Source organism: Danaus plexippus, chromosome 17, assembly GCF_018135715.1.
Source record: "Danaus plexippus chromosome 17, MEX_DaPlex, whole genome shotgun sequence".
Lineage (NCBI taxonomy): Eukaryota > Metazoa > Arthropoda > Insecta > Lepidoptera > Nymphalidae > Danaus > Danaus plexippus.
The window spans coordinates 5,092,554-5,107,175 of NC_083548.1; the positions used below are offsets into that span (position 1 = coordinate 5,092,554).

The following is a 14,622-nucleotide window of genomic DNA, read 5'->3' on the forward strand; positions in this document are numbered from 1 at the left end:
TTATTAAGCCTTAATTAAACTTGTATGTTATTGTGTCATTCTGGACTTAATTTCAAACAACACATTGCTTCTAGATGTCGTAGGCGTCATGTAAACAAATGTGTGTCGTTTCGCATATATGAGTTTCAATGTGTTTGCTATAGAATACCACAAGCCCGTGGTTAGTTTGTTGCGATTATGCAGCGAGGAATATGTAATCTTTCTCTTTATTGACGTATCACAATATTTACACAAAGTATTTTGTTTGCAGCTTCTATATAATTAACGCATTTATGAGATTTTTTTTCCATTTGTATTTATAGTAATATCCTTTAAAAAATATTTATTATTTTATCATATCTTGTATTTATGAACTTAGGTGTTCTCATCCTAGGTAAGACTAATAATAATTGTAACCCTTTCTTTACTCTAAAGTAGTCGTATCATTAATATTAAAAGAGTTATTAGGCCAAAACCTCAAATTTAGGTCTCCATAAATTATTATGAATGGTTTTATGTAATGTATCTCTATAATATAAAGCTAAATAAAAAAAATGTGTTGTTATTACTATCACTGATATCTCTTTAATATAAGAAGCCAGCGGCAATTTGAAACTTTTTTTTTCATTACTCAGCTTACTGAAGCGCTTTATAACTCAAAAAAAATCCTTTTTCGTGCATTATTTAATGATGACAAATAAGATGATCGACTTGATGACAATGGCTAGCCATGGACATTTAATGGTGTTTTGCGAAATAATTGTTGTTAACATCTTATTGTGATAAATATTTGCTTGAAAATTGTTAAAATTATTGAGAAGTTAGGAGTCTTATCACTTAATGCTGATTCTGATCGTTTGCAGCATATCATAAAATATAATGAATAGAAGAGTTTGCCCAAAAGAATGCCATTCAATTACGTTTTATGTCCACAATATATTTCATGTTCTATTAAAATTTTGGTTCCTCAAGAAATTATTTGGAAAAACTGAAGGAAACACATATTTATAGTACAAAATTAATAGATAAGTCTTTGTTTATTGTATACGTATTAAGTTAGTAATAAATAAATTTTCATGTAATAAAATTTATAATAGTAATGATAAAGTAGAGATCAAGAATGTTCAAAATCAGTTTTACTACCGCAGAAATTGTCCCAGGTCCTTACTTTTATTTGAATACTGTCACCGATATTGGATTTTCTATTCTTATGAATATAACACAATGTTGAAAACTTGAAAAGAAATTATTTTGAGTTGGATTTCACTACCATATATTGTATCAGTATATAAATCACAATCAAAAAAAGCAGATTTTTCCTACAGTTTAAAAATTTTAACGTTTAACCATTTAAATATTCTCGTATAAGATTTAATTCATTTCCGATATTTTCATGTTTCAGTTATTTGTTTTAATGAAAAATATAACTGGACGCAGTTTGTTTTTCATTTTCATCTTTTAAGTGAATTAATTTTTTTTTCGTTTTTTATAAACCTATTTGAAAGAGTGAAAAAAAAGGTTTCATACATTATTTTTTTCTTTTGTTCGACACTCATTTTAAAACTCAAATCAAACATTCATGTTTTTGTCACTACTAGTAGTTGAATGAGTTCAGATTATATTTTAACTACCATCGAAATAAATCTATATTTTTTCAATTATAAGTATATATCTTAATTTCTCTAATCGGCGTCTAACGTAACGTAATTAAAAGGGTATTAAAATGATATTTATCTACAAAAACGAAAACAAAAAACAGAATTTGTAATATGATTGCACTAAAATTAAATATTAAATTATCTTTCAAAAGATTTCTTTTAAAGATAAGTTAAATGTCATAAAGTTCTTTTTTAATCAGCCTATGGTTCAAAAGGTTTCATTGAATTAAAAATAAAATCATAGATACAAAAATTAAATCGATAGGAGTCCATGTTCGGTCTAATTGTGCTACAATCCTGTGAACTGTTTTTCTTAAAGATATTTTTATAGTGATAAAATTTTAAAAGAAACATTCTACCGAGATACGACATACAACACGTTCGTATTAATGTGTCTTAATGATTAAAAACTGACAATTAATTGTATTAATCATATACTATTGATTTCAAATTGTTATTTGAAATGTATGTATAATCAGTAAAGCTTCCTGATACATTTAAAAATAAAGTTGTCTTTGGCATTTCAATTAAAGATTTTTGAAATGTAACATAAAATGACGCAGGATTAAAAACTTTATACAATGTAGTGCTGATGAACTTTCGTAAGAGTAAAAAGATTCTATACTTAGCTTCCCTCTCCGCTAATTAATAACATTAAATATTTAACAAACATCTTTTTGGGGTCAAAGTAAAGCGAAGAAATCGAGCATCACGACACTCTACCTAATAGTCACGATTTGTAAGTTTTTTATCTTAAACCTATAAAATTACGTTGTAGGTATTGATTAAAATATACTTTCAAATACAAATTAAACGTACAAAGAGATTTAAAATAGTTTGAATATAAAAAGTTCTATCAAATTCATTGCATTAAGAATATCAATATGTAATGTTAAGATTTTTTGTTTTTGTCAAATATAAAGCGGACGTTTATTGAAAAAATAATCCAGTAAGTTAATAGATTTAAAGATTTTCATCAGGAAATATTAATAGACATTAATCTATTCTAAACTTTAGGTATTTTTAATGAGTATAGTTTAGTTTTTGTATGTTATAAGAGACTTTATGATGAAATACTACTTGATTCGTTGTGCCTTTACAAAGCCCACGTAAGTGCAACAAACTTCAGCGAACTTACCCTTTGTATACTTACTCTTGTCTCTAAGGAACTATAACAGCGCTGACGTCTTAGTGCTTAATTACGGTATTTAAGTCACTACTGAAGTATATTAAATAGTGTCTCCTGTTTTATGGTCTTAGAGTTTTAAATAATTCATTTTAAGTGATGGAAGCTACATGTTATTTTATTTCTCAGAAGCAATCTTTGAAAGAAAAAGTGAAAAACAAAATATTTATGTCAAATTGTGATTATAAAGAGCTCAGTCTCTTTTTGCTATAATTTGAATAAAATGTTATAACGTTTACACAAACCACTCTTACTTTAAACGTTGTAAGGTTTTGAGGATTATTGCTATTAATTGTTTTTGTTTGCTCACCTGTGTCGAAACCGATACACCCGAACCTCCGCCACTGGCACCTTAAAAACAAAAATTGCAATTGTAATAAAAATATATTTTTTACGTAAATACTTCCAATAATTTGTACTCTTAATTTAAAGTAATTTAACTCAAGGCTAAAGAAATTCGTCTGTAGAGTTTCGCAGATTAAATAAAAAATAATAATGTAAATTAAATTTGGCCTGAATTAGAAGATGAGCATTCTTTATTATTAAATATTTAATTAATTGAATTACACTTATTTAATATGTACAAAAAAAAAATTAAAATAAAAACCTTTTTTTTAATCATAATTTTTACAAAATTCTTCTAAGTATTTAAGGTTTATAAAGTTAAGTCCATTATTTGTCACAATTATTAAGTTAAATGTTAGGTACTAGTTTTAATACTTTTATACATAAAATCAAACACATCAAATTATTTAATTTACTTGGTTATCCATAAAAGTATATATTTCGACAAGCTTCTACACTTTTACACATATTTTTCGACTACTTTATTATAGCCCTTTCATTTCATACCAATACTGATAATACCAATAATACACCATCTAATAAGCCACCTTGAATAGGCCGCCATGATGGATTAAGAATGATGTCACACGTTAAACCATGCATTATCGTCTAAACTGAATTTGTATACAAAATTTCAGCTCAATACTTTGAATATCTGCTTCAAAATTAAGTTGAACGTTTTCGCCAGAAAAAAATATAGAAGTCTTTAGATTGCGAGTTATAAAAAAGATTGTAAAATAAAACTCTGTTTATGGACGTTAAATACAAAAAACATATTTCATAACATTTAAAAAGCCGAAAGAAAAGCAGGAATCTGATCCCTCACTCTCCCTCATTTATATTTATACCAGACGATTCTATTAGATTGTGGTATCAAGTCAATAATGGTAACTATAAGCTGACTTGACCTTGACTCTTTATTTTTGTCAAATATTTTATTTTATTAGAGAAAAAATAACAGGATAATGATTTTAAAGTATATTTAATTTCATATGCTACAAGGATAATGTATCTGTTTTAAGACATAAATATTAGTTTTGCAACTACAACAGTAATCAGTAATTATTGAGATATAAATAAAACCTATTCAAGATCACAAAATTCTATATAAAAATGCATAAAAAACAAAAACAGACTTAAATTTAAAAGATAAAAAATTATAATTTGATCGCACGCTCGTTGGGGTTGGCAGAGTACGTTCTCCTTCTCCACTTCAATCTATCTCCCGTCATCCCTACGCTGACTGTTCTTTCAGTCACATCTCCACATGACCACTGACATTCATACTCATAGTTCCATTCGAAACGTCAAGTCCCTTTTGCATAATAACCAGACCGTACCAATCAAACCTTACCCTCTTCAATTTCTCCCTAATTGATGCTACTTTCGAACTTCACCTTGTATACTATACACTACTCGAGTAGCAACGCCCGGGTCACTATCATCGTCGTTTTTCAAGATATATTCAAAATAAGTAAAGTTGGAGTAGACCGGATAAATCATTTGAGAAAATTTGAGTAATATTGGAGACACCGCCCAAAATCACAGAAGGTTTATTCAGTTTTGGTCTGACTGATCTTCAACCCCACATTTTTCAGTTTCTTCTGCCATTTTACCAATTTGCTCTGTACCTCGGTCTTTCTGTATACAGTCGTTGCTCAGAGCCCATCCGTTTGTTAGTAGATTATCAGTACCTTGGACAAGTGGGGACGATGAGGTATGATTCTTTTACTAGAATTCAAATCTAAATTTCTAGCATTTGATTATTTGATGCGAGGATTTTAGTATATGTGTGGTTTGTAGTTACAAGAACTGGAAAAACGATACATTAATAATATGCAGATTTATAACTTCAACACTAATAACAAAACTTTGTTTATTAAAAATGAAAATATTCGCTAATCAATCGTCATACACTTTAATTTAAAATTTAAATATTTACTTACAGTCATTTTTCTTTCCTATCATACTATTGTATATCAGTATTTTAATATTCACTCAATATCAGAATAGCTTTAATATTCATAGAGCAAGCATGTACGACCAATATTAAATCTCTCACATACCGTTGAGGCTTTCCTATTTTTCGCTTAAAAGCCAAGTAACATTTTTTTCCGAGCGGAGATTACGAAATAGGGCTATTATTGGATGATTTATAACGTAAAATGGTGTCTCCGGAAAAATTTAAGTTTTTATATAAAATTACATCGAGGGTTCTTTTAAATCTTTGAAATAATGTGATATTGCAGATAAGTTGGGTCTTTAAAAATTGTAAACAACACCAACAATACACGTACATCCTTTATTTAAAATAAATATAACTTCAAAATGATAAACGTTGCAATATTAAGGTTATTAAATAATATATTAAACGTTATGAGTTTCGGAATTAATAATTACGTAATTAAATGTTGCGGATTAATTGGGTACTTAATTTTGTTTGATTATTTTTTTATTAGGTATTAATGTTGTAAGTAATTGTTCAGTTTATGGCTTAGTTAAGTAAATAACAATTCGATTCAAAGGCGACAATAATTTATATAACTATAAACGAAATTAATTGTATTGTTTCAGAAATTATCGTATTTTGTAGCAATTCCAAATAATTATACTTCCAAGTAATGTTTTAGTACTGTTATATAGTTCGGCTCAATTTGATTTAAATCTATACAAATTGTATAAAAAGTATTTGAACGATAATGTATGATATTTATTTACAAAAAAAAAAAAATTAAATTAAAAATATGAATGGACATACACAACAATAAAAAAAAATATTCTGTTTTGTGCCATATAAATCGGTTTAAATTTAAGCTGATGCTTTATTTGGTTTAATATAGAATTTTATAAAAGAAAACTGTCTGGTTGAACTTATTCATCATTAAAAATTGTATTAAATGAAATGAATGATAAAGTGAAATACTTTTTATGCATTAAAAATGTTTCCTAGTGATTGAAATAAAATACAATGACAGCTGTTATGAATAAATAAGTGAGTTGTATATAAATTGAACACTAATTGGTTTTGTGATTGTTTCAGACAACGCTTAATTGTAAACGTAAATTTTGTATGATAATAGCTAGATAACGCTTGAAAATGTATACGTTCAGAGCAAATAAAAAAAAACGCGTGTTGTTTTTATTAAGTTCTATAACTGTATTTTTTATTTTTCTTCAGATTGAAAAATTGATATAAAAATCTTATCATAATTCGTAGTTCCGTCAGTTCAAAATACACATTTCGGTTTATTTTCGATCAACAGAGATATACGCGTCAAATTAAAATTGTGAAAATCCAAATTCACTCAAATGAAAGTATATAAAAGGTACAAAAGTTTCTTTGTAGGGATCTATGCTTCATTAGTGCGCCCCATTTGTTTTGTTGTTGCAAATTCAACCCGTCTTTTGTAGCCTCATTTGAGATATGTTTAAAAGGCAATACGAAAAATTCTTAGTCTAGTTCTACGAATAATAAAATTATTATATAATGTATCAGTAATATAAATAAGGCGTTAATATTTAAATTAAGAAATATATATTTATTGTTAGAAATAAATTTAGGCAGAAATTCCACTTAGATGTTTATTGCTCTACAACTCTTAACAGAATCCCAGTCTAGCACTTACATGCTATTTATAATATTCAAAGGTAACATATTTAGGTGAGGGTAAGTTACAATATCATAAAGAGGGCGCTAGTTTCCCTCATAAGAATTTCCATTAAATAATAAAACACTGAACATTACGTAAAATATGCTAAGGCTCGAATTATAAATTATAAATCCAATTGTTAAGTATTTGGACATTCAAATTACTGTAGAGAAACATTATTAACATTAATTTACACTATTATAACAAATATACAGATGGCGCTAGTTAACTATCATAAGAATTCCCAATAAATATCACAATATATATAACGTTAAGCTTAGAATTATAAAGTATACCACATTTTAAATTATTATAAATAATTATTTCTAACAATATATTTAATTTAATTTCAAAAATATATTTATTAATCTCAAATTTAATTGGTAGTTATTTTAATTTCAGTTTATACGAGAAACGTCTCACTAACGAGGCGCCGCTATGGTTTAGTTCTTATGAATGATCAGCTGAGTCCTACAGTCCTTTTTTCCCAAAAAAACAGATTATAGTAATGAAAATTCCTACAGTAAGCAACAGGGAAAGTGACAAAGTCTATTATATTTTAAAAAGCTATAAGCAAAAATGTCGACATTAATCAAACATATCTAGGAACCACCGAAACGAAACCGACTTTGAACCTAAAAAAACTATATCGAAACGGTCGACTGGTTTGAGATATATTATGTAGTTGAACCTAAAACTATTTAGGAAACTGCAGTGTCCTAATTTTTACTTTAGGTTTGATTTTTGATACGATCCTTTAAAAATTGAATATAATTGTAATTTAATTTACATTCACTTATTATAAAAGAATAGTACATGCAATTACATACATTCTTCAAAACGTAAAAACCATATGACCCGAAGTCACGTTAGTTAAATTTTAAATATAGAGAGAAAATAAAACAAAACGCGGTCAAAGTTCGTTATTTGAAACCACTTAACTAAAATTATTAACGTCTATCTCCACGATTAAACCAATCGATTAGTTTATAGCCAATTACGCATTACATTTGCACAAATAGACTGAGGTTGTAATTGAGTGTGAGTGCGATTATATAGATATTTGTTTTGACAGCGTACTAAATGATAGATATTGCAAGACAAGTTGACAATTAATACAATAGTAAGTTTATGCTGTTACAACTTATCACATTGGTAGAGTTTCGGATGAAATTATTATGAAATTTATATTTTACAGTACGCTGAATAGAAGTATTTAGATAACCCAATTCAAGTCGGGATTACTTTATTTAGACCTGCTCAACTACTATATTTGAAATGTAATAGTTGGTTATAATTAATTTTGTCTACAATATCTCCACAAAATTATTACGATCACCATATGTTTTAAATTAAAGTATGAAGATCCGTTTTCAAATCTTTAATTACTAGGTATATTTTCATTCTAACAAGATTGCATTATGCAACAATTTTTCTCGACGTTGATAAATAATGGCCGAGAAGCTCAGTGTTGCTTTTATAAAAAACACAAACTATAATCGACTCAAGAATGAATGAATCACGAATTTTTATTTGTTTTTTTTTTTTATATAATTTTGCTTATAATAAAACTTTAAATGATTCTGTTCATTGAATAAAGTAAACTAAAAGGATAGGGATATCGATATCAGTAGTCTGATTTGGCAATATTTTATAAACTGAAGTCTCTCTGTTTGTTTGTGCGTTTTCAATAAAGTTAGAATCAGTGAAGGGATTTGAAAGAATTTTGTATTTCCAAGTTAAATCTTATTTTCCGTGGGAAAAGATTTTCTGATCGATCCTTTCAAGGTGTTGTCAACTCTAGCAAATACAGATAGTATTTCGAGTATTGGGCTAAAAAAAACCAATATTTTTTTCTATTTAGTGACTACAAGAAATATGTTAATAATTTTAAAACCTGTTTAGACAAACTGAAGTGTTTCTCGTTTTATTTTATACGTGACAATGAAGAAATGTGCCGGTGGTTTTACGTTGTATCTTTTATTACATTTTTACAACCAACCGTAAAAAATGAGGCCGTAAACGTTTTAAAATCAAATTCGAGTTTGTTATGATCGTAACAGGTTAAATGAAAATATTTTATGTGTATGAAGAGTAAAAAAAACAAGGAGTTCATTTCCTTACGTTACAGTACGAGATAATTTATTTTAACTGCGAACAGCTTTGATTGTACCACAATTTTTTTAAAAACTATATTAACTATTTTAAAGATGTTTTATTCATATTGAGACTTTTGAATAATAAAAATTTACATTAATTTAATAGATTCAGACGTAAATCTGATTTAACTGAGATGAATTAATGGATGGAGTGTTTGTATCTTACGATCGCTGAAATGAGCGCTGCCGGATATTACGGAACGGCCGGAGCAATTTAATCGCTTCTAGAACATACCATCTCAGATATAAATTGTCAATCTCCTCTACTTATACGCCATTCGAAAAGTGTTTTATATATGATTGAGGATTCATAATTTTGTTATAGGTTCGTTATATTTTATAAGAAAATTATTAATATATGAAATAACCTTTTTATGAAGAGTCATATAACAAAAGATGGTAGTTACAATACAAAATTCAACAAGCATAAAGATGGTGAAATGTAAAATAATATTTATTGTTTTATTGAAATAACAACCAACGATTTTAAAATAGTGAACATTTTACAGAGTAGCCAAGGCTTATTCTGTTCTATAGTAAAGCGAAGACTCGACTCAATTCAATTTGCGGTATACGACAAATATTTGTAAAGCATACAGCTACGGGGAGAAGACACAAATTAGACGTGAAATAACTTTTCTAGTTTAACGAATTTTGAAATGAATACTTTTTGTTAATAAAAATAAATGAACAAATTAATTTCAAATAAAATGTAAGTAATTAAAAATGATTTCCTAAAATATTTCTAAACTTAATTTGAAATTAATTAATAAAGAATATTAACAGCCTCCGATATCTATAAAATCTATATTGTTATTACTTTTTTTATTTCATGTTTAACCTTGAAAAAAATAAGCCCAACCCTTTCACAAATCACAGATCATACGTACATACATATCATATATCAGAATAAAAAAAAAGCATGATTAACTTTAATTTGAAAATTACTCCGTATTATTATAAAAAGTCTCACAAAAGATTTTTGTATAAGATTATTATCTATAGGAGTTTGTTTTGTGAATTTGTTTTAAATTATGAAATCCAAAACCTTACCTGAATTAAGTATAATATAATACAAATTTACATAGAAACGTTATTAAACGACGACAGACAAATTTATTTCTACCGGCAGTGATCTCGAATGTTCACAATTATATTGTTTGAAACAGTCTTAGAATAATACAGCAAGGAAGTGAGCTTTCAGACGAGAGTCCTTCGATTAAATAAACAATGGCTACCGTCTCGATTGATGTGATTCAAAGGAAGAACAGCGAGCGGACTGAAGTTTAATTATTTAAAAATGATAAATTATGTCTTTACGTTTTAGGTTATTAATGTCATCTTAAAGACAAATGAATAATTTGAGTGTCGAAACTGAGTACAAATATGATGGGTTTAATCTACATATATTGAATTTTTGAATGAATGAAGAATGAAGAATGTCCTCTTGTTTGAGTTTTTGAAAAATGAATATTGTTCAGTACTCTGGCTTTATAAATTTATCAATGTCGTATATTTTGTAGATTAATATCGGCATCTATAGTTTATGTATTACAAATAAGTTTGAATATTTTTTTATCTTCTAGATAAAATTCAGTAATAAAAAAAACAATTTTTCATCCGTTCTATATTAGTATTTTACATAGATGTCTCTAAATGAAGAAGCCTCAGCGGTCTTTTAATGGCCAAAACGCCACTTACAAATTTACAAATGACTGAAGTTTGGAAGTTATACCAGAGGAGACTAGCGTGAAACTTCATTTCTTAAACATTAAGCAAATATATGGATTTACAGTAGCTTAACTGTTTCATAATCTTGAATTTAATGTAAACTTAAAATATTTAATATATTTATAAGACATTCTTTGTTAGATTCGTTTTATTAGTAAAGCTGTAATTTTGAAATATGTAGAAAGAAGCTACTTATAAAAATAAAAAGAAGTGTGAAAATTTAAAAATAGAATTTCTTAAAATAGCTCAAATACCATCTTGAAAAACAGAAATGTGAAAGAACGTTATTCTTAATATTATTATTTATTTTATTAAAAGCTGAATATAAACATAGATTTTATGTTTTAACATACATTTATGTATACAATCCAACATCGTAAATATTTATAAGTCCTCTTTAAAACCATCACAATCAATGTTTGCATATCAATATTGACGGACATAGGTAAAATGTCAATTTTGGGAAACATAAATTAAATAAATAAATATATATAAGAGTTAAATATGACCTAACAGTTGCAATTTCATTTAAGTCCTTTATAATAAATACCATTTAAATAAACTAATTACTCAAAAGCTGTTCTGAGTTAACTGGATATTGAAAGTAATAAATTCGATAAAATAATGAAATATTCAGCGGAAAGTCATACATAATTTAAGAAGTGAATTACCATTCGCGGAAAAGAATTACCTCGGAGTACAGTTACTCAGCCCTTTTACTTTTATTAAGGAAGTTATAAAAGGGAAAGTATTGTAATAAATTCTTGATTACACATCATTTGCAATCTTCGTGTATCTCAATGAAATGTAAATGGTTGCGTAGAAAATGGGCCTTGAATAGGAAATTGTATAATTGTATAGAATTGTATAATTGTATAGAACCCATATATTTATAAATTTATTTGAGTAAAGAATAAATGCTTAAAATTAAACGAATGGAAAAAACTCTAGGATACCCTACATATTAATAGAAACGAAAATAGTTATATTGCATTTTCATAGTTTTTTCTAATAATTTTATCATTATTTTTCTGTGCATATAAAATAAACGTAAATATTAATGTATATAGGTCATTTAAGGAAACTTATTTTATACTGAATTCAGTGATTGATGTTGTAAATATTTTCAGTAAAAAAATTAAAATTTAATAAAAAATTTACATAGTGTACAAAAAAATATTACACAATAAATGTACGGTACAAGTTTTACAAAATATGTATGTAATTTTTTTTTTAATTAAAGAAATAAAAAAATAGCAGGATCCAATACCAAACGAAATATTGAAATCCGTTAAGATTAAAAAAAATACGTATTAAATTACGTAAATAACGTACGACAAGTAGTTTTTGGAGCAAATTACATATATTCCTTTTTAGTTCCTAACGAAAAATAAGTTTTATAATTTTGATTTCAATGTCTGTACTATGTGTATGTATCTGTCTGTGGCATCATACATACGTTGATGTGTTGTAATTATTCTAAAATAGGTTTTATAAATTTAATAAAGTTCATGAAATCGAAGATTTTTGCGAGTATTCATTGAAATAAAACTAATATTTTTCGTGATCACTATTGCTGCAAAGTAACCGAAACGTCGGGAGTATGTTGTTAAAAATAATTATAAACTCGTTGTAAATCCGAAAAACGTAAGTTTTCATTTTAACAAAATTTTCAGTTATTATCAAAATTTTTGACATTATAACTGCGTGATATTCTATCAAAGACAAATCTGGCGGAAATCAGAAATTCTGATACAAAATGAAATGAAATTTACACATAAAAAATATAATTATACGAAAATGCAGACGAATTGACCTCCTTTTTTTTTCGGAAGTCGACCAAAAATATAATGTTCACGCAAACATACAATTCGTCTTATATATTGCGCAGTACAGCTATCATTCATACAGACAGCTGGGTCAGGCTATTGTTCATCCACAATAAGACAGCGTTAACTATGAACGTGGATCACATGTCTATGTCCGTAGTATCTGTTGTTTAATACCGTTATGCTATAACATACGGATATATTGTTAAGAAACGTTATTGTTTCCACGTGCGTTAATTATAATTAATAATTATTAACAAACGTTGTCCATTACGTCATGGTTTTATATTTATCCAATACAAAGTCATTTCCTTAACATGTTCAACAAAATAATTGTATTGTAAATTGTGTCATATTGATTTTCGGAAAAATTTTAGAAAATCCATTGGAAATATGAGCCAGAAATGTCACTATTGTCAAAGTTATGACTGTTCAAAAGCAGAGAACAAGGTCGGCCGGCACTTGACCGACATTTTTGTTTTAAAGGGGTCTTGTTTTTAATTATAACACTTAACAAAATTATCGTTGGATACTTTATTTTACATAATATTTCAGAGTAACATAATATTTTATATTTTAAACTTAATTAGGATAGAGGTTTGTCATTTGGAATCCGGTGAATTTATTGACGTAATCGAATCACGATAAATAAGATTTATTACAAATGATTGAGACGTCACGACATTTGCTTAATGTGAAATAACAAATTATTTTATATGCAATATAAAATCATCTTTGTCTCAAAAAACTATTTTTAAAGGAAAATATTTCGTTTTTTTATATATATAACTTACTTTTACAATAAAGAATGTATTAAAATTAAAATGAAAAAGTATCGTTACTTTATTTATTTCACATATTCCAATTACATCATACAGCTGCTAAATGTTCAAACAAATAAATAGGCCCCTACCCACGGGAAATACGCCTAAACTTTTACTACAACTAACGACAGTTTTCCGTATTTTATTATAGTTGAGAATCGTTTTTCAGATACATGTTATCGTATTATATAACTTGGTAATCTCTACAAAAGTATTAAAAATAGAAGGAAAGAAATATGTTTTTATCCCTTTTTGTTTACGATAAATGAAATTGAATGAACGAAAGTGAAATAAATAAGAAAATTTTCAAGTCAATATAAATGTACACAGTCTAATTTGAATAGAACCTCCATACAGGCTCACATAATATACAAGAATATACAAGACACAGTTGCACCGTTTTCGTTTAAATTTATTACATCGACATGTTCGACATTATTTAATAATAAAATCAATTTTAATAAATAGTGGAACAAACGCGGTCACGAAACGTGAATTAAAAAAAAATCACGTTTAACAATTCTAAGTGACCGTATCCCATACTAAGTGACAGGAAACTAAAATTTTACATTGTTGTCTTTTTTCAGGTAGTAAATCAATAGTTTCAACTTTCGTTTCAAGTTAGTTAGTTTCATGTTAAAGGTCACATATATACATATAGTTGAGTTTGTACAGATTGGTTTATAGTGTATAAAGTTATGTCGGATTACCATCTGTAAGCTTTCAAATTGCATTTGTCATTTATTGTATTGTATATTTAACGCAATATCATCAATTATTGGTCGACAGTTCAATGAAGGATCGATACATTATCAATTTTTTTCAAAGTTATTAAAGAAAAAGTTAAATTAATGAACGTTAAAGAATATATATTTTTAAAAAAATATGATTTTCAGCTCACTAGGTTGAATGGAATATTATATAAATTAAAATTTATCGTTCGTTATCTGCAATATAAACAATTTTACAACAAAATAACTTTTAAATTTAAAAGCTTCTTATTTCATATATCGTGAACTAATAGTTCAAAGAAATCATAAACAATACAAGGACAAGATCAAAACATTATCTGAATTCTTATAATTTTCTAGTTATCATTATTCTTTAGAGTATCTCATTAAAATAAATGACTTCGATTGTACTTAGAGCTGAATAGAGATCTATTTTGTGTTTATTGTTTTTGTATATATCTACAGAGAATCATAAAAATGTTCTATAAATATAGAGTACTATGAGGATGTTTAACCTCGTCTTAGTGCCT

General features: G+C 26.9%; 1 protein-coding gene and 1 long non-coding RNA gene across 4 annotated transcripts in view; one reads left to right on the forward strand and one right to left on the reverse strand.

The window, feature by feature from the left end:
• LOC116771074 (uncharacterized) overlaps nt 1-3,733 on the reverse strand; it is a 28,168-nt gene extending 24,435 nt beyond the window's left edge. The window contains exons 1-2 of the mRNA XM_061523255.1: nt 3,676-3,733; nt 3,134-3,174 (exon numbers count right to left, since the gene is read on the reverse strand). Of these exons, the coding sequence (XP_061379239.1) occupies nt 3,134-3,174; nt 3,676-3,733 (99 nt within the window). The remainder of the gene's footprint in view (nt 1-3,133; nt 3,175-3,675) is intronic.
• A 5,178-nt stretch (nt 3,734-8,911) lies between these two features.
• On the forward strand, nt 8,912-10,394 carry LOC133319314 (uncharacterized). Of its 3 annotated transcripts, none has more exons than XR_009752975.1 (3): nt 8,912-9,302; nt 9,487-9,689; nt 10,147-10,394. It is a non-coding gene; the product is annotated as an uncharacterized LOC133319314 (long non-coding RNA). The 3 variants fall into 3 exon arrangements; XR_009752974.1 differs by lacking the exon at nt 8,912-9,302 and adding an exon at nt 9,316-9,419; XR_009752976.1 differs by lacking the exon at nt 8,912-9,302 and adding an exon at nt 9,316-9,419 and having other exon boundaries at nt 10,305-10,394.
• Nucleotides 10,395-14,622: the final 4,228 nt, after the last annotated feature.